Below are 25,256 nucleotides of genomic sequence, written 5' to 3' on the forward strand. Positions count from 1 at the left end.
GAGTGATGATAATGGTATATCTTTCGTTATTTATTTCCTTCCGTCCCTTTGCTCCGATTTATTTTCTATTAATACTTTACGACATATTACACCTATATGAACCTATATTATCCCTTGTGTATGTGTATTTTTTCCATGCAAAAGTGCGTAGCGATGCGATTAGAGTGTGCGTGTGTGTCATCTGTTTGTCATAACTATGGCGCGATAAATAAAGAGCAGTATTTCTAAAACCGACACACATCCGACTTAAACATAGCTCGTTTTTTTTTTACATTGTACAATTTAAAAACCAAAGAAACCTCAAACCGATACTACTTACATCAAATTTATTACAATGCGAACAGAACAGTGTAAGAAGAAGAGATAAAGAGAAAAAGAGAGAAGGAAACTATACGTGAGATAAGTATTACACAAATGAACACAAATTGATTCACCATCCTTACCGGGATTTTAAGGAAAAGCGCATACTGCTTTCCATCTAAGAGTAGCCATTTTTTTTTTTGTTAACAACACATAGTAAGAGCAACAAAGAACGTGTCTTTGCTGTTTTTCGTTGTAGCAGCCAGCAGCTGTTGTCCTTTCTGCGGCATTATCTCTGCTAGTAATAATGGAGGGTTGGTGCCTACCTGCCTGTATCTTTTTGCCTCACTTGCTTTATAAAGGGTTTTGGTTTTGTAGGAGAACGGGTTTTCTATTTAATTATGACAAGATTCATGTTTAGCGTTTGCTTGTTGTTGCTGTTTTAATTCCTTCTTTTTTTCTTTAAACGTTACCTATTTACAAACCTTATCTAAATGGTTTACAAAACACAGATTGAAAATAAAGCTTATGCAGGCTCAATCGAAGTAAAAACAAGTGAAAATACGTAAAAAGGAACATTATCCTGACAGTTCTGCATGATGGTATAGGATTTTAACGAGTCCGCGTTTAATTTGGATCTGGGTACAAGAAATGTCCTTCACAAATTCGTTTATACTTGAAGCGCACAACGCAGGGACTTATTGCCAAAAAAAGGACATACATCTCAGTATAGAAGAACCTGGCATTTACGTGAAGTTCAGTTCCGGAATATAGCAATCTATCTACTCTTTCCCTCGAGCTAATATTTATAAGCCTGTTTTGAGAGCTAATTTAACAATTTTTTTATTATTTTGCTTTTTTTACCACATGTTACCATAATGCCGGGTAATACAATGGTTGTTTACAATAATTCAAGATACAAAGATCCAACATGCATATTTTTTTCCCGTCACTTATTTAAGAAATTGTTCAAAGCAAGGTGTTTGAGTTATTCAACACATTCAACGATCCAAAACAAACAAATGAACAAAATAAGAAAAATATTTGTCAAAAAGAACGAGAAAACAATTTACACTGCGAAAAATTGACCAATTTCACGATGTGAAAGTAGTAGTAGATGGGAAACGAAACACTCTACGTAGGAATGATTAATGATTGCAGTGAAATGCAACTGTACCAAGCAAGAATGGCTGTCTCGCGGCGACAGCCATCAGTTTTTACGACGAATGAACTTGATCCGTTTCCTACTGTTTTTATCTTTTTTTTTTTTTTGCTATATTAAAATCGTAACGATTTTACTTGCTTTTACAGACGCCTGCTCGCCATTTTGTTTTCCTATTATTCATTTTACATACTGTATTAAGCCATAATCGCACATTATTTTTCGTGCTTCCCTCTAGGACCAATACCAAATAACCCTCCATGATAATGTTAGTTCTTAAAGCAAGCCATAGCGCTTTAACGGTTGCGTAGTGCGACTATTTCGCAACATTCGGTGACTGCTTCTTCTTGATCATACTCACCTGTGGTGATTGCTGTCCAGGTTGTGTGGCGTTTGTGGCACCACCACTTCCGACAGCCGCTGAACTCACCACTACTGCCGCAGACGATACTTGTGTGGTACCGACGGATGTAGCAGCTCCAGGGGCAGACGCACCACTGGCCGACGTTGACACGGTAGTGCCGCCATCGACTGCAACCGTTGCTGCCTGCACTATTCCTGTGCTGCTGGTGGTAATGTGTTGCCCTACCGTTTGTTGTGTACCCGGTTGCTGTTGCAGCGTCAGTACTTGCTGTCCCGTAGAACTTACTTGCGTGACTGTGCTTGGCTGGGATTGTACTGGTCCGTTGCCGGTTCCACTGTTGTTACCAACGCTGCTCCCCGAAGCTGTTCCACCCGATTGGTTCGGATCGGAAGTGGCACCACTAGTCACCACCTGCGATACGTTCGCAGACGATGTTACGGTCGTACCAACTACCTGCTGTTGTGGCTGTTGTTGCAATTGTTGCGGCTGCTGAACCGTTACCGCCACCAGTGAGCCTCCGGGTGTCGTTTGCAAACGTACCGGGCTGGCGTTGGATCGTGCCGATTGTTGACTTTGTATGGCGTTCAGAATTACTTGCTGTTGCTGAGCGGATGTAGTACCGCCCGATACCTTAATCGTACCGATATTCTGACCCGGTACATGCATTCGTATGTTACCGGCCGCAATAGCTGCAGCGGATGATGCTGATACAACCTGCAGAAGATCATTTTGAAAATTAATATTTATGTTCGCGCGTCCACTCTCTCATTTCATGTACCTGTATCGCCTGTCGATTGGATTGCTGCGACACGGAAACTGGAATCATTCGACTAACGCCGGTTTTGCCGAGCACTATCTGTCCACCGCCCTGCTGCGTGTGGTGTATGACGTGCTGCACCTTCTGCATGGTCATCGTCGTACCGGAAGCGATATTTTTCGAACCCTGCAGAAACAGCTGCGTTGGCTGCCCTCCCACCTTCCCGGCAACGTGCGTAATTTGTGCCATTTTCCCGGCTCCTCCCTTGCGTTGCTGCTGAGCCAGCACCTGTTGCTGTATGTGTAGCTGCCGAACCTGACTCTGGTTGCCAATCGTTTTCAGCTGGCCCGGTTTTACGTGGGACAGTGTCATACCGGTAGCGGCCACCGTGCCGCTTGATGTTTTTACCAGCGTTGCAATTTGCTGCCCGCCGGATGTTCCCGCCTGCTGCACCTGGAGGTTCGCTTGGGCGAAGATTTGTGCCTGCGGTATGATCTGTTTGTTGTGCTGTTGTTGCTGGTGTTGTTGCTGTTGCTGCTGCTGTTGCTGGCTTATAATTTGACGCTTCATTATCAGCTGCATATCGTTCTCCGTTACCGGCCGTGTGATCATATGCTTCGTTCCGAGCTGCTTGATGTACTGCATACGAGGCTGACCCTGGATCATTTGCACCGTGGCGATAGTGCTTCCGGTACCGGTCGCAACGGCTGTCGGCGTTTGGGACACAATAGTTCCACCGGCAGCCGAAACAACCTGCGTCACGGCATTCCCTCCCGTTACCGTCGTTACGCCCGCTACCTTTTGTACCACGGCACCAGTACCGCCAGCGCTGCCAACCGTTGGTCCGCCGGCACCAACACCAGCCTGCCCGACCGTACCCGTCTGGATGATGTTACCCTGAATGATGGCCGGACTCACGATCGTAGGCTGACCAGCAGCAGTTTGCAGTACGGTGGCCGTTGCGCCACCGGTAGTAGCGACCTGTGTTGCCGTTCCCGGATGCAAAACTTTCAGCTGCTGCCGAATGGGCTGCTGGCGGTAGAATTGTATCTGCGGTGTGTTTACCGGCTTGCCAGCGCTCGTTACCGTACCGACGGAGATGGATTTTGCCACCACGCCGGACACTTGCTGTGCACCGGCCATCGACAGGCGTAGCTGGGCGGTTTGTAGCTGTGTAGCACCACCGAGGCTGCTAACGCTGACCACGGTTGGACTCTGCGATCCGGAACGCTGATGTAGTACGACTTCCTGCAGTGTGCCGGTGGGAGCCACTATACGCTGGGCGCGTAACGCTGACGTTGTTAGGGTGGTGATTTGTGTTGGCTGCATTGTGGCACTGCTGGCCGCACCACCGGTCGTTGTCATTACGCTACCGAGCTGTGCCACCGAAACGACCTGCGGAATCGATTGACCGCCGGAAACCTGACTCACGAGAGAGGAGGATTGTGATGCTTGCGTTATCGTTGCGGTCCCACCAGCCTGTAGCAATTGTTGCGAAGATGAGGGCTGATGAATTGATACGATTTGTGGCTGAGCGGATAGTTGGACCGAATTTACGCCGGACATCGTAGTGACTGGTGTGGTCAGCACAACTGACACCTGCTGAGGTTGCCCGGATTGACCGGACTGCTGTGCGTTGTTGGTCTGCTGTGCCGCTACCTGAGCTAGCTGCTGCGACAGCAGATTCTGACTCGCCGGACTGGCAACAATCGCTTTGACGATCTGTTGTGTTTGTTGCTGCTGCTGACTCGGACTCGCACAGATGTTTACAACCCCTGGTTGGGCAGCACGACCTGCCTGAACGATGGTGGCCACGGTAGGGGTAGCATTCGTTGATACACCACACACAACGATTGTCGCTTGCTGTAAGCCTTGTCCGGCCATAGTCGTTATTTGCTGACCTTGCACAGCCACTTGCTGCTGTTGAGAAATAGCGTGTGCTTGGAGTTGCAGCTGCTGCTGGAGTATATGCTGGGCAGCAGGGCTTGCAACTGTGACCGCCTGGACAGTTGCTGCCGATGGTTGCTGCTGAGCGGGTTGTTGTTGTTGCGTTTGTACAACAACGGGAGAAGACTGCTGCTGCTGACTCGTAGCAATCTGTTGTTGCACACCTACCAATGATGCAGTTCCGACCTGTTGTTGTTGCTGTTGCTGAATCGTAGTCACCACAGTTGTTTGCGGTACGACATTGCCAGCAGCCACCTGTTGCTGCTGCTGCTGCTGCTGCTGCTGAGCTTGTTGTTGCTGTTGCTGCTGCTGCTGTTGTTGTTGTTCCTGAGCTGCGGTAAGTTTGTGCTTTTCCTTCAGGAACCGCTCGGCACGACGCGTCGCAATTTCGACTGGCGTCAGTGGCGTATCGTACCCGGTAATGCCATGCTTTACTAGCACAAGCGCATGTTTCGGATTTTTCAACGCTACCGGTACGGTGTTCGAGAGTGACGACTTTCCTTGCGTTGGTTTTTTCGCAAACGCCGTCCGGATGTTGTCGAACTTTTGGCGCATCAACTTAATGAACGAACCGTTTGCATCGTTCGTGTACAGCTGCCCGGTACGCATCGAACGTATCTGTTTCGTTGGTGACGAGCCTGACGGTGGTAACGGAGGCGATGTTGATCCTCCACCACTAGTTGTCGTCGGTGAAGATTGCTTCTGTGGATTTTTGTTCTTTTTCTGCTTCTTCGGACTTTCCAGTAGTTTGCCTTCCTCGCGCGGCATTATGACGGACTCGTACCGATAGCGGCACTGTTTCGGTAGGCGATAGGTGCGCGACGTTTGGTTTACAATGTCCGCCACCAGATCCCAGTTTGGTACGTGACCGGGTGAGATGAGCATCAGGTTCAGTGGTAAACCTTGCAGATTCTGTACCACGTTCAGGATGGCCATATCTTCGTACACCGTCCACTCGGGTATTCCGCCCTCCGGTTCGATGGGTGGTTTCATGGGTATGGTGGTCGGTTTTAGCGCCAGCATCGGTGGGAATGGTTTAACGATGCCCTTGTACCGTTGTAGCTTGTACTCTTTGCGCAGTTTCGCCATCTGCGGCGTGGGCCGATCAAACAGAGAGCGCGGTGCGTAGTACGTATCTTCGCGACGTATTTTCGGTGGTCGACGTCCATCGGGATAGAAGCCAGCCTCCGAACGGCTACGTTTGTAATCCTTCTTTACGTACACGGCTGGAAGTTCGGCTTCGGGAATAATGTCCGACGTGTCGTACAGAAACGTTAGCGAATGATCGACGTACAGATCGTTATCGTCTTGTGGAGGCGTTGGTGGGCACCACATCTGTGAGGTTACAAATTTCGATGGAACAGTAATTTTTTATTAGCAAATGTTACAATTCTCAATTGTTTTACTGTTCCGTACTAGATTTAGCTTTAATTATAATGACATGTAAGAAGGATCATTTGAGATCGTAATGATATCATTGTGTATGTTTCGTTCTTTGTATTCGAAGGCAAAACAATCTAATTAAAGCTAGTAATCTATCAAACGGGAATACGTAAAACAATATGGATAAGATATTCTGGTACTCACCGGCATCTTCTCCATCGTGTTATCCGATATCCATATCTAGAGAGCATTTCCGCGGTTCACATACACACACATTGGAAGAGCGCGATAGAGAGATTGGTACGAGAGAGAATAGAGAGAGGAAAAGAGAGAGAGAGAGAGAGAGGGAGGAGAAAAGAGAGATATTACAAAACCGTACAATTATTTTGTTAATTTTCGTTTGCCAAACACAACGCGTCTCGCTACTGAAACGATCAGATTTCCACCGTAATCGATCAGTATCGGTCGTGTGCTGCTACTGTAAGCCTCTGCGCTGACTAACAATTCTTGTCTTTGTTTTAATCAATTTCTGATGCTTTCGAAACTAACCCTATTGTAATAAATGGTGTAGTGGTTCTTTTTTTACCTATGTTACCTATGGTTCATGTTTTCCTATAACCGAAAGAGATCGCACACTTACTTTAGATTCGTCCGTCTAAAGAAGAACCTATATATTTTTTTTCAATCTTTCTAAACATGGGAATTTTTGTTTCTGTCCTGCTTGTGTTTTGGTACGACTCTGTGTGCTGTCTGCCACGTTCACATTATTCTGGCTGATTTGCTTGGACTACTTTGCTTTCATAATGTATTAACATTTACCGTAAAAAATTGCAATATATGGCCGGTTCTACTGTTGCTTGGCCTCCATTTTAAAATATTATGCATGCAGGAGGTTTCGCGATCTTTTCGATTTGCTTCACTATTCAAGTACTTCTTCATTCGAATGCATCAGAAATTACAAGAAAAAATTAACAAAATAAATCATCCCCTTGCTGTTTGTTGAGTTGCCTGAACAATAATACGTTTTTGCTTATGTGTACGTTCGCAACAAAATGGTAAAAGATTTGCGCGATTTTTTCTTCTACTTTTTGCCATTTTCATGCCATTCAAGAGTGACCCAAGTCTTAAGTTTGTCCGAAAATATAAACTTTTGTTTACGTGCACATTAAACTACAAAAGAAAGACTCGTAAGTTTAACCAGTTTGTGTTTCCTTATTTTTGGTGCCATCAAAATAAAAGAACTTCCAGATCCGGTGATGCAAGCGTACAGACAGTACAGGATCGGTTCTATCGATTGTTTTGCTTTTTTGTTAAAGCGCGATTGGAAGTGAGAATTTTGTATGGGTCATTTTAATACCGGTATCACAAATGTAAAAGAATTATCAAGAACGTACAATAAACAGCAAGTTATGGTTTTGGATTTTTATCTCGTTCTTATTACTATTCTAAATATTCTCTCTGTATCTCTCTTTCTCTCTCTTGCTCTCCATCGATCTCTGTTTTATTGCCTCGTTTTAATTCATTTTCAATTTTGCGCTTCTTTTTTATGTGTGTGTTTTGCTTTTTTTTAAGTATTAATTGCTGCTCTAGATACAAGGATACTGATACCACCACCGAGCATCACGTGCGTTCTCGTGATCACACGCGATAAGTTTGCATGTTCTTTTCAACTTTTCTTTCTAGTATTGCTGTGCCATACAATGGGTATCATATCCTTTTAGGCATCGACGTACCCGTTTACGCTCTTTAACCAACTGTAACACGGTTGGGCGCTGTGTTTCCTCTTTTTTGTGACACCAAAAACTTATCACATTCATAAACGTACTAGATAACAAAAAAGGGCCTCTCACCCCGTAACACGGGAGCCATTTTGTTTAATTCCATTTTATGTTTCCATCGCAATCACTTTTATCGTTATTACTTAAAATACATTGGAATGAATTCATCAACTCAGCATTTACTCAGCAAGGACAATTGTTTATTCTATTAATTTTTTCTCGCAAAAACGCAATGCGCTTGACGACATTTGCGTATATATGCTTTCCTCTCATTTCTATATTGCATTGTGTGATTTTTTTGTTTGTGTGTTTTTTTTTTTCGGTCGAGCATATTTTCCCTGGGATATTTTGTTATTTTTGTTAATAGTTTTGTTGTTACTTTCTTTTTTGTTCATCGTTTTGTAGCCTGCATACTGCCCGGTTGTGTTTTCCGTTTATAATACACACAATGAACATGTTTTGTTTGTTTTTTTCTAATGGCCACTTTTTACTATTGTTCTCCGACTGTATTTAATTTAAAGTCAACGTAAGGTCAGTTTATTTCAACTGATGTATATATACGCATATGCTACAATCTGATTTGTTCTGGGCAAAAATTGGCTGTGTATGTGTTGATCGTTATAGGCGACAAAAGAATACATGTTAATTTAATATTATCATCCTTTGTACATGATATTTAAACTGCAAAACAAACAAATAATCTCAAATCTGTTCTAATAAAGACGTCCGAGAGGTATAAGAGAAGAGGCGAATGTAACTCAGTGTTACATTCGCCAGGCTTAAAATCTCTCTCAAGAAAAAAAAAACAAACAAAAAAGTCCGGGAGGTGTAGTGCCAACACACATATTGTTTAGTGTTAGGGGTTTCATTTTGAATGAATAATTGGTGAACTGTTACTTGCACTGTTACTCTATCAAAGTAATTATTATCTGATCGTTCATGTCGGGGCGGATTATGCTCTTAGTTTTTGTTATGTATACATTTTCTAGAGTTGGGCATACGGCAACAGGTTCAGATAGTTCGGCGTGTGTGTGTATGTGTGTCGATGTAGGGATAAAATATTCATAGAGAGGTATTGATCTGTATCGTTTCGTTTAGATAGGAATTACTATGCGTTTAGGCGGCTGTACACGGTAGAAATAATCTCGTGATCGTTTCTTACTCCTATAGATATATTTACAATATATAAAGTATGCACTGTCAATACCTTCTACAAATATTTAGACGAAGATTTCCAACCTTCCAACACAAGCCATACCAGGGGTATATTACCACCGCCATGTAACGGTTATTTTTGAATAATTTCAATTTTTTTCCTCACAAAACCCATGAAAAAGAAATGTTACATTTCAAAACTATCTTCCCCCGGGCATAAACATATGGGCCGTGCATGTGAAGAAAAAAAAAGAGTTGCGTACAAAAAACGCATACACGCCAAATGGTATTTTGATCGACGTTTCTCCCCCCTATTCGTAAAAACATGACGGAAACCGTACAATGATCAAAACTTCCGATTTTAAAGACTATGCGGGATGATATAGAAAGAATAACTATGATGATAGAAATAAATAAACGCGAGTGGTCGTCGACTGCCCAATGTACATTAGTAAAATGCTATCACAATTAAACGATACACCACAGCAACACGCTAACCTATCTAGTGCAACATTTCGATAATGAGACTGAGGGTACTGCAGACAGATCGAGAGAAAGAGGAAGAGAGAGCGAATTTTAGGTCCTCACCCGGTGGAACAGTTTGTGTGTGTGTGTGGGTATGTGGATAATAATTACTAGACTTGGCTTATTCAAGGGAGCATTGGAGGGAGAGCATTGCTTTTAAATTTGAGGGAAATTAAGTGTGACGAACCCAACAAGGAACAACTTGCCTTCCTCATCTATTGAACTCTAATATAGCTGTGCAAGAAGTAGGGCATAATCCTTGAAGGCCTTATGTTTTCATCCTATGAGTAAAATGTAGACGCAAATCCAATCGACGAAACTAAACCATCCTCAAAAATTATAGGAAATAGGTTTTTTTAAAACATGGTAAAACATACATAATACATATTCTAAAAAATAATTACACATTTGCTATAATGATCGTCTTTGTCATACCAGTCTAGCTTACAAAAGATTGATGTAAAGTTATACCAAAATGTTTACAATCAGCCAGTGTGTCAGACAATGGTAGCAGAAGAGCGTGCGCGCGCAAGCAGTGGTTGTCAAAACATATGAAAAAATCTTCAAATACATGTGTGATGTTTTTGAAATCGAAAAATAAAAATAAATACAACCCAAAAATAAAAACAACTCCCACGGTTATGGAGAGGGTATGGAAGCTGAAGTAAGGAATAAATTCCATTCCCAATACAACTTAACAGCATAATGCATCCTCCACCATCAAACTTCACCATTTGCTAGAGGATCGATTCCTCCGTGCGATTCACAAGATACGAGACGATCGTCCACTGTCTCAGAATGATCCTCAGTTTTACTGGTGGCAGCAGAAACAGATCGGGTGGGCTTTTTCTCCACACTATTCGAAACGGAAGGATCACCACTGACATGATTGCGTGTGGAGGAAGATTCATGCAGTTTGTCGTCTACGACGTCCTCCACCTTGCTGCGACTGGTTCCTTTCACTAGCCAACCATCTAGCGTACGATTATTGGCCTGTTGATCCTTGGACACTACCCTGCTAGGAGATGCCGCGCCAGCTTTTGACAATCGCCTTGACAATTTACGAAACATGGCATTTGTCGGTGTTGGCGTTCGGAAACCATCGCTCACATTCATTACATTGGCGTCCGCACTCTTCAACAAGTCATTTACAACGACTTTTAAATTTTTCACCACATTAATACCACTGATGTCGCTAGTAACACCTTTAGTAGTATAACCTGCAGCGCGCTGTTGGTTAGTATTACTATCAGCCAAGTCAAAGCTGTGATTAGAAGCAAGGTTGCTACCAACGTTCGCTTTACTGTTAGAATCGTCCGACAGTTTCAAACTATCATCAGCGTCAGATGACGGTGATTGTTTTTTGTCGCAACTGGAGCCTTCACTTTCGTCCGTAACGTGATTTGACTGCTGTTGGGAAGGTAGCGGTGTTTTCGATCTATTGTTACGCTTATAAACCGGCAATATGGGACTTTCATCCAACGTCCACAGATTAATCTGAACCGTGCCACGCGAACGTGTTCGTGGAGTCGCCTTTTCATTCGATTCGTCCACGCTGTCGGACGTTTCATCGAGTGTAGGATCGCCGACGGAAGAATTCATTGGCGACGTCTGAATTGTGTTTGGAGTTTTACTCCTGCTGCTATCACGAGATCGTGGACCGCCCCGTGAAGTTGGTCTCGACTGTTCCTTGACAGTATGTCCACCAACAGCTGTAGCTAGAGCCACGTCTTCGTCCTGAGCCGCAATAATGCCCGACGACGATGATGTCGTGCCAGCAGAATTAGTGTAGTAACAGCTATTCATTTGGTTCGAATCGGAATCTGGTGCATCATTCGAATCTACCATTACATCCAGACTGCACTCACTATCAAACTCATCAAGCGATTTCAACAAAGTCGTCGTTGACGTCACCGCTTCATTTCCACGATCGCGCTGTTGTTGCTGCTCAGAGGTCGTACGAATTTCACCAGTGTTCGCCGAGGAACCAACGACGACATTCGATCGATCTACAACAACAGAGCTTGGAACTTGCGAAGTACGCGAGAGCTTTGGTCGTGCATTGCTGGTAGCATTCACTTTTGACGTCTGTCTATGATTATTATTACTACCCTTTTGTATGGTAGCCACCAGCACAGCCCTTGCTGCTACAGACGAACGTCTAGGTAGACGTCTTATCGCAATGGCGGGAGAAGTGTCATCCTCTTTGCCCGACCTCATCTGATTCACACTTCTGACAGAAACGTCCGGCTTCTTCTGCGGAGACTCAATCTTTAACGGATCTATCGCGTCTTCATCTGTACGATATTCTTCTGTGTCGTCCGAATTGGATCCATTTTCTTTAAGAAGTGGATCTTCTTCCTCTTCCTGAACACTTTCATTGGAGCTCTCTTCTGGCTCGAGTTCGTCTACTGCAGTAGACAAATCTCTTGCAACGCTTCTTCTAGCAAGTTTTCTGTTGGAAGCACCATCGGCGGCTGTGAAGGCGTTTCTCGAACTACCCTTCATATGACGCAAATTAGGTGCCTTACTGTTACCACCAACAATGGTTGGAGGATGCTTTCGTTTGCCCAATAAGCTACCGCTGATACTAGATTTGTTATTAGCTGCACTCTCTTGTTTAGTCATTATTACTCCAACCCCAAACCCCGATTGATGCTTCTTCTGCAATTGCTGTTTTGCAGATGAAAACATCACCCTCCTGCTGTTGTTTGTGGTTAAATGTTGCCCACCCTTGTCGCCTCTACCACTACCACCACCAACACTTTTGTCTCCCACGAACTTCGTTTTTGATGACACAGTATGGCTTCCTGTGCTGTTGGTCGTCCTCGTCGTTTTCAGTGTCCGTCTGTCATTGTTAGTCCGTGTCTTGAGTGTCGTTGTATTCACCACCCTTGACGCTGACGTAAGGTCATTGCAGCGCAGTTTGCGCAGTTTCTTCCTACTGCTAATACCACCCCTTTTAACTCTATTACTAGGATGAGTGTTATTAACCTGATTTTTGGCATCCTCCCGGGAGAAGGTCAGCAGGTCGGCACGTTCTTCGGCTTCGCGCTTCCGTGCCGCTTCCTCGTTGCGCCGCTGCTCCGCCAAACGGTTCGCCTCCCAGTCACGTTTCTTTTGCTCCATCTCTTGCTCTACCGCTTTCAACTGCACCGCAGTCCAGGTACCTTCAGTGTCCTCCACAAAACGCATAGCGTAGCGTTCGACAGGACTCAACTTTAACGGACAGGGATAAAGAAAAATCAATATTAGCACATTGGATTATATTTTGCAGACCAATTTCTAAGAAGAAATCTCTTAGAAATTGATAACAGAGTCTATGATGATTTCAGTCATTTAAAAAACACAGAAAAATTTTCCACAACACGATATATACATTTACACAGTTGTTGTACAGCTCTACAAAGCAGAATCATACTTTCGAAAAATAACAGCCATTTACGGCTTACAGTGTCTTGTTAATTGCTCGAAGATTTAAAAGACAACGGTTAAAAAATAACAAGTTCATTCAATGAAATCATCATAACGAACATAATTGTTTTTTTTTTTAATAAGCACAACATGTATGTATGAGAACTAAGATGGCACACGGCTAAGTGTTATTAAAAGCCCAGTGCTGTCTGGAACGTCATTGGAATATTTTATACCAACTAGCAACAATGACATGAGCCATCAAAGGCCCAAATCTCCAATCCATAAGGACCAGATCCACTTTGCCATTGTTGGAAGAACATGTGTCAACAATGCAATTCGTAACTGTTTTGCTTACCTGTTTAATAAGATTCTGCACTTCCTTTTCGGCTTTACTCAACTCTGGCTCCTTGCCATCCGCATCCGCACCGACCGCCATTTTGTCCTCATCGATCGGTATGTTCTCGTCGAACTCGTCCAGATCGGCTGACGCTTCGGCTTTAGCGAATTTGGCCGCCTGCACGTCCTGATCATCTTCCGCTGCGGCCAGTGCCGATTCAAATACATTTATCGCCGATTTGCTGTTATCAACCTCACCGCCTGTAGCAACGACAGCAGCAGCAGCCGATGGTAACGCTGCTGTCGAAGCTGGAGCAGCCGCCAAGCTAGTATTCAACCGATCTTTCCTCTCCCGATCACGATCTAACACTTCGGCAAGCCGTGCCGCTGCATCCGGTTCCGCATTATCCACCGTGAACAGGTCCTGAATGGTGGTGGAGCTCTTGAAGTAAGCGGTGGTAAAGTTGCCTCCCTCGATCGCCAGATCGCCGAGCAACCGTTTCTGATTCGCTTTCCTTAAAATATTTTCTTCGATCGTCTTTTCGCTAATCAACCGGTAAATGTGGACATCGCGCGTCTGCCCAATCCGATGGCAACGATCCTGGGCCTGTGCGTCCATTGTGGGATTCCAGTCCGAGTCGTAAAATATCACAGTATCAGCGCCGGTCAAATTAATGCCAACACCACCGGACCGGGTGGACAGAATGAAGGCAAACATGCGCCGATCGTTGTTGAAGCGTTCCATCAGCACCTGCCGCTGTTCCACCTTGGTTGTACCGTCCAGCCGCAAGTAAATGTGTCCGTGATAGTTTAAAAACGCTTCCAGCACGTCCAGCATACGGGTCATTTGCGTGAAGATAAGCACACGATGACCTTCCGATTTTAGCTTCTTCAGCAAGCGATCCAGCGTCTGAAGCTTGCCACAATCGTACTGTATTAAACGGGGGTCCGGAAACTGAAACAAGCGAGAGTAAGTGCGAATAAGAACGGGATTGTAAAGCAGGTTGGCTAGATTGTCAAGTAGTTTTTGACAAATAATGTTGCATCACGACAAAAGTTGCACAGGATAAGTTCCTGATAAAACCATTACAATGATGCTCGTACGTGTAGCCGCGTGTATGCCTGTTCCATTAATTTCCTACCACACGGGCAGGAAAATTGACGTATATGACGTGGAATGCAATGTTAAAAAATGTTCTAGCTCTTTTGCAAAAATCGTTTTGAAAATATTATCAGAACGATTGATTTAAAGAGCGGGCTCGGATTACAAGGCAAAGGTTAGGCTGCATGCAGACAACGGCGGCCTTCAGGCAGAGAGGGTGGTCTCTGCGGTCGGAGGAAAGTATGGCAATCAGACCCAAGGATTTATGGGACTTGAAGGAAACGGAAATCAGCTAACGCACTCACAGAAAAGTAAATTTTGAGGCCGTCAGCATTGAGCTGATGACCATAAATAGGGAGGAAACACACATAGTCATTGACAAACAAACAACTCGCCTGAGGAACACCGGAGGTGTCTACAATGTAGTCGGAAAACCACGAAAATGATCACCTCTAGATGTTTTTGAGGGACCAGGTCAAAATGTGTTGTTTTGCTCACCTGGGTACTCATGGCAGATATGATAGGATGCAACAGCTGGATGGCTGGCTGGATCTGCTGCGCCATCGTTGCCTCCCACTGTTGTTCGGCATTCAGCTTGGAGGGATGCGGATGCGACACTTGCAATTGCGGAGTCGGAGCACACACAGCAGGTACAAAGAGGACAAAGTTTGAGATCATCGCACGCAGCTCATCCGCCCGCTGGTCAATGGTTTTGATCGCTTCGGACAGACACCAGCTAGCCGCACTATGCGTCACTGCCCGCTGCCGTGTGTAGTACAAACCGGCAACGCCGAACGGTATCAGCTCATCGGACCGCTGTTTAAACTCTTCCTCGATCAGTGCACACAACGATTCGCGCAAATCTTTACCGTAAATTGGTGCCGCATCGCAACGCTTTGCATTGATGCGTCCCAGCAGCTCTAGCACCTCCTTACGGCGCTCTTTGCGCGTTTCCTCGATACACGCCAAATAGAACTCGGTCCGTTGCTGTTCGTCCGTGTCCGTTGTTTCGAAGGATCCGGATCTACTCGTGTCGTTCTCACCACGTTTCAAGAAACATGAACTGTGCTTGAGTCGCTTCATTATCGTTGCCGCCAGCGTGGATGAGATCTGCGTCTGTTGACCAACATTTTGTACCATTCGACTGCTAACGTTTGCTGCTGTTGCGGGTGCTGCTGCTGGTGTGGAGATGGCATTCACTGGTCCCTTCATCTGCAACGTTGCTGCTATTCGCTGCGTTGCCGTCGGCGACGGCACCACACTAATTCCCGTCGATGATGAAGAGGGTCGATGAAAAATGGTTGTCTGGTGGCTTCCAGCAATCGCCGGTTGCAGTCGTCCGGTTATGATGTACGATTGTGCCGTAGAATTCGTGCCTAATACACCAGACGCCACCTGAGGAATGATCTGCACCACTTGACCGGTGTTTAATCGGTTCTGCTGTTGTTGCTGAGGAATGGCGCCGATTCCACCGGTCACCGACATGACACTACCACCAATATCACTACGTTTACGTAAAATTAAACCGGGCGACATGCTTCTGCTGCTTATTCCACTATTACCGGCAGAATCTATTGCTGTGCCGGATGACGACGCCGCTGATCCCGCCGCACCCATCATCATCATGACCGTCGACGACGATGCCATTCGCTTTCTAATTTCCAACACGCGCGAGTGAACTCCTCCCGTACCACCGATGAGTGATGATTTCTTATCTAATGATGCTTCATGATTTACAACAAGCGGAACGAATTTCGTCCCTTCAGTCTTCATTGCTGGACTGGTACCGACGCGCACACCCGTACTGGCACTAACGCCGGCCCGCGGACGACCACCGCTACCAACCGATTCCTGCACGCGCACGTCCGGTATGCGCACGTGCAACCGTAGCTTCCCGGTCGGGCAGCGGGGCGGTGTCATGGGCGTGGAGTCGATCTCTTCGATCAAACGTTTCGGCATGCAAAGGTGCTGCATCCGGTGGGCTACGTACGCGGGCAGTAACAGTTCCAGTTGAATTAAAACTAAATTTAAGGAAGACAGATCAATTTGCTGCAATAAGGAAAAAGAAAAAAAAACAAAAATTAATCAATAACCTGCTTAGGGCTTATGATGCTTCGCCCAAGGAACCCAAACATAAAATTCATGACAGTTTTCATGTTCGTAAAACGCAACCTAAAAGAAGCGCGCATGTGGAAAGTTCATAGTATTATGATACATGAATCTGAATCAGATTCACCAAAAACTAGTCAAAACGCAACTACAGGATTCGAGAAATAGTGTTACGATTTTTGGCCGATAGGCTTACGATTTAGAATTGGCTTTCCTAGCTTGATTTCGATCGGGCTTCCTTTACGTTGCGTTTTACGAATTTGAAACCATCCTATAAGTTAAGTTATGGAGAACTTGTTTATGTTTATGTAAATAACTTACAGTGAACGGATCGTAGTTGAACATATTGTACACGAGGGAGGCCGTCTTGAAGCTTATACCCTCCATGCGAAAGGGTGATATCGTCGGTCGTTCCTCGAACATGTTTGGATGGTTGCACACTTTTCGTAGCTGCATTAGCACGTTGATAACGCTCAGTAGATTGCCCGAGGCTAGCGTTTCTCTCGTCCTGCGAACATACATTGGTCAAGCAATAAGTAATAAGGAAATTTACGACCACCCACAATACAACACTCACTTGGCTCGACTCATAAAGTCATCGTAGAGAAAACGCTGTCGCTTGGATAATCGGCACATAATCACATGTTCGTACTTCTGTGGCATCTGTTTTTCCACTTCCGATTTCAACCTCCGCAATAAAAATGGTCGCAGAACCTAGAGAACGTAACAGAATCAAAACCGTCCATTATAAATCATACATTCACCATAACGCTTGTATAAACGGATTAAGGAAGTATTATTTTAAAACTTAATTACTATGTAACATTATGATTATTCACCACCATAAACCCTTGTATAAACGACACACACACAACCAACCAACCGCGAATAAAAAAAAAAGAAAGCACCACAAAAAAAAACAATTATGCCGTATTGTGAATGTGGTTATCCCATCCGAAAATGAACACACACACACACACCCAGAGTCAGAAGTAAGTATTTTTAATGTAAAATCCCAAAAACCATTTTTCACGTCCACTTCCACATGTAACAATGTGTATTAATACACACACTTCACCAAACAAAACTAACAAGACACACACACACACGCACATAAACACATGATTTCCTATTTCCAAAAAAGGTTTTCTTTTAATTGCTTCATAAAAAGGTGGACAGCAGAAAAGCCGACAGTAATCATAATAATGACTGTCGCACAGCATCATGGATGCGTAAATAATCATAATATTACATTACGTACAGGGTACAGACCTTGTGAAGGCGCTTGATAATCGTTTCATTGTAATCGGAATTGCCTTCAATCATGCCGGCCATCGGATTCGAGAACCATTCCTTGAATTCGCGATGCGATTGAAATACGTGCGGCATCAGAAAGTGCATCAACGACCACAGTTCCATCAAATTGTTCTGCAACGGTGTGCCGGTGAGTAGTAATCGTCTAGAGGGGAAAAGGAAGGAAATAGAGAAATATATTAATAACAGTGTCCTGGTACATTAAAAAGGCAGATTTTTTTCCAAGCGAATGAATAATGGGATCAGACAAATGCCTCGTATGGAGTCATCTAAATAATGGAAAAGTTTCTCTAGAACAGAGTAACAGCTCCAATCAGATTGTAAAACGTAAACTTTTTATCATCACATAACACAAAACCAGGGAAAAGGAAAAACGGTGTTCCACTAATGGAAAACGTAAATGTCATTTCGCATACTCACTGTTCAGTTTGAAAGTTTAGCAACAGTTGCCAGCGTTGAGATTTGAAATTTTTTATGTTTTGCGCCTCGTCCAGGATGAGATACTTCCACTTTTTCCGCCGAAAGCTTTGATGATCCTGGATGACCAGCTTGTACGACGTGATACACACATGAAACGCGTTCACCTTCGTCCAGCCGGTACGCTTCAGTTTCCGCTCTTTCGGTGTACCGTAGTAGGTGAGTATTTTAAACCCCGGGCACCACTTTTTAAATTCCATCTCCCAGTTGAGCATTACCGACGAGGGTACAATGATCAGATGAGGACCCCAGTTACCCTTCACGCAAGCCAGATGGGCGAGCAACGAGATCGTCTGTATCGTCTTACCCAAACCCATCTCATCCGCAAGTATACCGTTCAGCTTGCGATCGTGCATCGTCACGAGCCAATCCAGCCCGATATGCTGATACTCCCGGAGCGAATGTTTCAGCAGGATGGGAATTGGGGTTACCACGCTAGTAGACGAAAGTGTGTTACCCTTCGGTTGAATACTTTCCGCGATGGCGGCAGCATCGTTCAGCATATCGTCTTTTTCACTTTGACTTTTGCTGGGAACTGCTCCCGAAGCTGCCCCCGATCCGGAGTTAGTGTCTCCAGCTTCATCGTCGAGTAGATTTTTCAAACCGAAAGAATCTTCGGCATCCATCGCATCTTCACTTGCATCCGTTTCTTCCTCACTGATGTCATCATCGGAACCTGTCAGACCTTCGCTATTGTCGTCAGAATCAGCATCAGCATCATCATCATCATCATCGCTATCGTCCGATGGTGATGAATCGGAGGACATCGGTTGGCTTCGAGTTCTTCTCCGTTTTCGATCCCTTGCTGATAAATTTTGCTGGACCACCGCATCGTCCTCATCCGAATCGATATCCATTTTTTCGCCGCCCGCAGAAGGAACGTTTTTGTTGTACTTCGCCATTAATTCCTCAATGCTCATCTCATTGTCAGCCTATAGTTGGATTGTGGAAGAAGAAGGAGATATTATTTTAAAGTTTTTTTTATTATATACAAGGGCCATTGCAAGAAAATCGTCTATCTTTTATGCAAGCCAGTAACAACTTACATTCAGTTCATCGATTTCCTTCTTATGATCCTGATTCCGTTCGCTCTTTTCCTGTTCCCGTATCGTGTCCTCGCAATCGGTACTATCTTCATCGGCACTAAAATCCTTATCACCTTCCTCGTCGTCATCGCCAGCAGCGGCACTTTTACCATCCTCCCCCTCATCATTGTCGGACAGCACGATTTTGTCTCGATTTTCCAAATAATCTTTCGGCAAATTCTTTAGAAAATCGTCCAAATCCATTTCGGACTCTTTCTGTAGCGCGGCCACCTCGTCCTTAATGCGATCCTCTGCCCCCGCTGCTTCGGCTTCCGCTTTCGCAATCGTTTCCTCGTCATCTCCGGAACTTTCCGCCTCCGGACAAAATTCATCATCCGAAGCCGTCAGAAGCCCACCACCGCGCCGTGGCGAAGAAATGCGGGACGAATTTAAGCTTTCCGCTTTACTACCTGCGGCGACCGCCAACGTACCAGCGGGCGTCTTGTTCATGCCTTCGACCAACTGTTGCGAATACTTTTCCGTCTGATCGACGATAAAGCTTAGCTGCTGATCGAGCGCCTTCTTGCGCTTCTCGTCCAGCTTCGTCTGATGCTTGTAGTCGACCAGCTTTTCCGCATTCGCCCAAAACGTTTTGATTTCCTTCGCAACGAACGCGGCTATCCGCCGCAGCTGCAATTCCTGCGCTTTCTCCGCACGCTGAGCCGCTAGTGCCTTGTCCTGGAAGTGTTTCTGCACCATGCGGGCGCACTTGCGCGCACACGCTTTCTTCCATTTCCGTTCCTGGGCAAAATCGGCCGACAGCCACACCATTTCCTCCAGCAAATAATCCCAGTGGGCTTTCGGCCGTGCCGGTTCTTGCACCTTTGGTAAGCGTTTTTCCGTCCAGAGGCCTTCCTTCTGCAGTTCCTGCACGCGCTGCATAACGAACACCTCCTGTCGTGCTTTGTTGGTGTACGGTTCGGTACCTGAGCCATTGCTATTGCTAGCGGGATTTGTTCCTCCTGCTGCACCACCAAGTTGTTGACCTTCCGCCACCAGCGCCAGCGCTCCAGGAGTGGTGGTTCCGTTCCCCAGGCCAGGCCCATTTTGATGAATGTTGCCAACATTTCTGGAGGATGAGCCGGCAGCACTTGCTCCAGTAGAGCTGCTGTTACGCGTGCTTGGGACGGTAATACTTCCTCCTCGAGTGTTAGGCAGGTTCGGCCCATTCGTTCCACAGCTAATTCCATGCGGTGACGCATTTCCACCCTCAAGCAGCAGCTCACTCTTGATCATGTGCCCACTGACGGCGACGGATCCAGCAATTTGCTTTTTCCGATCAATAGTGGACGTTGCTGCGGGCGTAATCCCAATTCCAATCCTGTCCGGAATAATCGGCGTACCACCTTAAGCAGAAAATTAAAAGAAAAGGAATTATTTTTAACCGAGTAACACATTCAAATTTCCACATAATCAAAGAGAAAATGTAATCCAAACTAGCAACTAAAACATTGCATCACCATTGAGGTGAAACTTTCCCGAAAGGGTTTTGTTCAATAAATCATTACAAAATAGCCATCTTTATCGTTTCGAAACGATACTAAAGAGATTTATTTACCATCGCAAAGCTTCAAGGTACACATCAAAGATTCTAATATTTAAAGCTATCAATAAGTAAACGTAAAAAAATAAGTTATTAAGTCTTGAACAAACATGAGAGTTCATTGAAAACGTTGCGACTGAAGAATACATGCGTACCTAACTTAAAATGACATACTATCGAACACATTCCGATTCGCTGCACAGCATAACAGCCAAAGAGAGTAAAATCAAAATCATAAAACATACATAAACACATTCCTGCAAATGAATTGTAATAAAGCAAAACCAAAATACAATCTTCCAGTCGCATATTTAAGAGCTTGTGTGCAGCGCTATCATCATCAGCAGCATGCCAGCGACGTATATCATACCAAAGATGGCACAACAATTTATGTAACAAAAAAAATTACATCAATAACCATATGGCACTACCATGATCTTTCGCTTGTGGGTACATAACAAAAAATTAAACTAAGCACTAGTAAAACAATGTTACGACAATGTTAAGAAATAACAATCACAAAACAGAGCTATTCGTTACGATTGATAAAGAAAGGATTTGGAAAACAAGAGGGGAACGCTCTCTCTCTACCTGGCACCAGAAGTTGCGAGGAGTTCCCAAGTGCGGATGGTACACTAATTTGCCCAAATACCATCCCATGGCGACCACCCTGCGGTCTACCGGGCACATGTCCTACAATCCCGCGAGGGTATTTTTGAGAAGATAACGTTTGTGTGTGTGTGTGTGTGTGTTTGTGGTTTTATCAAGAACGGCCGGGCCGGTTAAGGATAAGGTAAAGGAAAATGAACGAGAGTGAAAGGGAGAGAAAAGAACGAGAAACAACATATGAAAATAAATTGTTTTGAAGTTAAACCTGCTAAGGATTTATAGCCTAACAACCATCAAGGTGTCATTTCAAAGTTTGGCAATATTTCAACGCTGAATTGGTAACACAACCCGTTCTAAGGTAATATAATTTGCACTTGACCGAAATAGTATAAATTAGATATACTTTGATGAATTAAAAAAAAACTGTACATCATTACATCGATGTAAGTTAATCAAGGACAGAAATATGTTTTCAAGGTACAGAAAAGTGGTTTTTGAAGACTCATTTTAAGCGTGTATTTATCTGTCCCTGAAAGCGTTTTGAACATAAAGCATTATGCGCGCATAAAACTTTACCTTGCTGACTAAGTTGTGCCACAGCTGCCGGCAGAGTAGTCGAAACGGCAACAGGCGTTGCGCCCACACCGGGTATTTTAATTTCCGCTCCCTGTGGTAAACCTGTAGTCGCGGTATCATCGCCGCTACCATTATTACCACTCACCACTACTGGCGTCCCACTAACACTGCCAATAGTGTTGCAGATGCTGCCACTGGATGTAGTAGAAATTGCGCTGAGCGAACGATTTGACGACTGCTGCAAGAAACAAAACTTCACATTAGAAACCATCATCTCAAACTCAATTTGCAGCAACAGACGGACAATCGACGTCGGCTAATGCTTACCTGCTTCAATGCTTCTCCGGCCTCTTCCAGATTGCTAGACAACGGTTCCAGCTTGTACGAGCGAACGAAGTTGGTGAATGCGGGTGTCGGTGGCTTCTTTCTCCATACGGGATATTCCATCATATTGCCTCCAGTTTGAAGAAAAAACAATTCTGCTACGTGTTCATTGTATCTGGAAATAATTGCGTGTTATAATTAAGTATATTACACGTTGTTTAAAACATCGCAAATTCTTGATAACATTTGCTGACATTTGCTAACATTTTACGTTGTGTTACACAAGTGTCCTGTCTTCATGTTAGGTCTAACATATTTTTGTAGAATTTGACAAGCAAATGGCCAGCGAAAGTTCATGGCACCTTCGCCAATTGCGTTAGAGTAGTTGGTTAATTTCAAATCAATTGAAGTACCGGACATTCCCAATTGAAATTATACATGCTAAATACAGAATGAAAGAAATGAAGGACAAACATTCATATGAATATAAATCACTTACCTTTCTTTGATACTTCGCAATCGCATGTACTTTTGTTCAAGAATCAGTTTCTTGAGCGCGCTGATGTCATGCTCCGGTTCCGTCTCTAGCTTGATGCGCTTTTTCGAAACCGTAACCGAACCAACAAGTGTCGATGCTGCGGGCGCACCAGCAACAGGCAGCACCGTTTGTCCACCAGCTGCAGCAACCGACGGCGAGTAGGATGATGCAGTGTTTGTTTTAGTATACGATTTCCCAACTCCACTCGTTCCAACCACCACTATGCCCTCACTAGCTGTTCCCACAACTTCCGTCACACTACCCGCACCCGGACCACCCTCGATTGCTCTCTTTTCCGCAACAACAAACGTACTTTCGTCGCCGGGAGCTTCACTTACACCACCACCAACACCACCACCACTATTACTTTCACTTTCGCGTTGCTGCGTTCCTGGCAACACCACTACACCAACACCACCCTCAACACCGGTGAGGGTTGTTCCCCCTCCTCGTCCTCTTCCTCCGCCGCCTTCACTTTCCGCGAAACCACTTCCTGTTCGTTCACCGACCGGCGTCGTACTGGTAATGTTAGCATTATGGGTCTCAATACTGCCACCACTGGCATTATTCGCTGCCGTGCCACTGCTAGCACTAATAATATTTTGCTGATGCTGTTGGTGCTGTTGTGGGGTATGAGAAGGTGCCGATGACAACTGTTGACCACTAGATGCATCTGTTACTACTGCGATATTTACGTTGCTGTTACTAGGACACGGCTGGTTAGTTGGCGACTGTTGCTGCGGTAAACCTTTGTGAGGTGACGACAATGACGATGACGACGTCGGTGTTCCGGCAGGCTGCATTTGCTGACCCTGCTGTTGTTGATCCCGCTGCTGCTGTTGCTGCTGCTGGTGGTGGTGCGGTTGTTGCTGTTGTTGTTGAGACTGTTCCAGTTGCTGCTGTTGGTCTTCATTTAACGAGCGAGACATTGGTATAGTGGAATCGAGCGTGCCAGTAACTAACTGTAAGGGGGAAAATTAGCCATAAAAACGAGATAATTATTCATTAGCATTGGATGTTGAATTACAAATCGCTCCTTGCTTTACCTGGACAGTATTACTAGTGGTTGATGTCTTTCGATAAATCCCAGCAGGAAGGGCCAGGTTTCGACCACGTTGCCCTCCCGCCGTATCGCCTTCATTCATTTTTTATACATCTGTGTTAGGAAGTAATTCAAAGGAGAGAAATAAAAAACATTAGTAATGATATTTAATTCTAAAGATACGATGGATACGACACAAATAAATTATTAAATCAGACAAATGCCTCGATTGTAATCTTGTTAACATATCCGTCTTTCCAGAATGGAACTACGGACCGTTCATTACAAAAGTTAAGTAGAATGTTTCATCATGTAAAGTTTCCCGATTTTTACGCTTCTCGCAGACTTCGTCGCTGTCGCTGGCGTTTTTTTAACAAACATTAACGAGCGCGCTTCGGCAATAGCCCTTCCTCTAACAATTATTTTTTCTTAACTCTGTTGTAAACAAATCATAATGCCAACTACACTCTTCGCCCAGCACCCATTTAAAAAACACAAGCCAAAAAGCCGCTCGACGAGGCAGCAGCTGTCAAACTTTTCAACGCGCCACATTTTCTCTCTCTACTGCTCATCTTACAAACCCACAACCAAGCAAGTGCGGCCGTCTCAAAAGGCGGGCAGCAGAGCCAGGCGGTAGAATGATGAAAGAAGTCAAAATCATTCCACACACTTGCGTTTTTTTTTTTGCGCTCTCCCTGGCAAACTCTAATCTGCCTCCGTCCGAATGGCGGATGCGACACGATGATGCTGAGCTTTCTTCTCATCCCGGCGCTAACGAACCACACACCACTCTCTTTCACCACCCATCGACCATTCTCTTTCGCACGAAATACGAGAACAGATGCCATCCATATTCACCGGTATCGAAAGAAACTATTTTCGAATAAATTATTTTTCCCATCGGCGCAAATAAGCATTTTGCACTTTTTTTTCTCCTGACTATGCCCTTTACCCCGTGTGTCGCATAATCGTATCGCAAACGCCATCGGGAGAGCCGCAAGTGTGCCGAACGTGAAAAGGAAAAAAACCCCAGCTGCGCCGCCATCTTGCTTTTCGAAGCGATTCTCTTTTTCGGGCGAGTCCGCCCGGGCTACTTGGGTGCACAAGCGTACGGAAAACGCGTTGGCCCCCGTTCCCATAGTGCGTACCTCAACTGGAAGGCAATTTCGATCCCGAGCGGAATATTAATGCACTCATTCTATGTTTGCACCAGCACACAACGCACTATACCGTATCGCCGCATTCGGAAAAACGCACAATTTCGCACTTTTCTTTGTTCTGGTGAGGCAGAAACTAATTTTCTTCTCACACTCTCCGACTGTGCGAAAGCAACGCGACGGCAGAAAATGAATGCTTCTTCTGCTTTTCTGCTTTACCGGAAAAGGTAGCGATGGGTAACGCTTTGCATCGGAG

General features: G+C 44.8%; 1 protein-coding gene across 1 annotated transcript; it reads right to left on the reverse strand.

Annotated features, from left to right (window-relative positions):
* Window positions 1-1,778: 1,778 nt before the first annotated feature.
* LOC126563478 (helicase domino) lies at window positions 1,779-25,196 on the reverse strand. The gene is made up of 16 exons (XM_050220123.1): window positions 24,992-25,196; window positions 23,848-23,957; window positions 22,763-23,763; window positions 22,267-22,438; window positions 21,940-22,174; window positions 19,173-20,557; window positions 18,070-19,058; window positions 17,608-17,794; window positions 16,913-17,049; window positions 16,657-16,843; window positions 14,725-16,275; window positions 13,144-14,079; window positions 12,366-12,590; window positions 6,118-6,153; window positions 2,605-5,865; window positions 1,779-2,540 (listed from the first exon to the last, which is right to left on the reverse strand). Exons 2-16 carry the CDS (start codon window positions 23,944-23,946, stop codon window positions 1,779-1,781), a joined length of 11,163 nt encoding a protein of 3,720 aa, XP_050076080.1. The 5' UTR covers window positions 23,947-23,957; window positions 24,992-25,196.
* Window positions 25,197-25,256: the final 60 nt, after the last annotated feature.

The sequence above is a fragment of the Anopheles maculipalpis genome, chromosome 3RL (genome assembly GCF_943734695.1).
Source record: "Anopheles maculipalpis chromosome 3RL, idAnoMacuDA_375_x, whole genome shotgun sequence".
Lineage (NCBI taxonomy): Eukaryota > Metazoa > Arthropoda > Insecta > Diptera > Culicidae > Anopheles > Anopheles maculipalpis.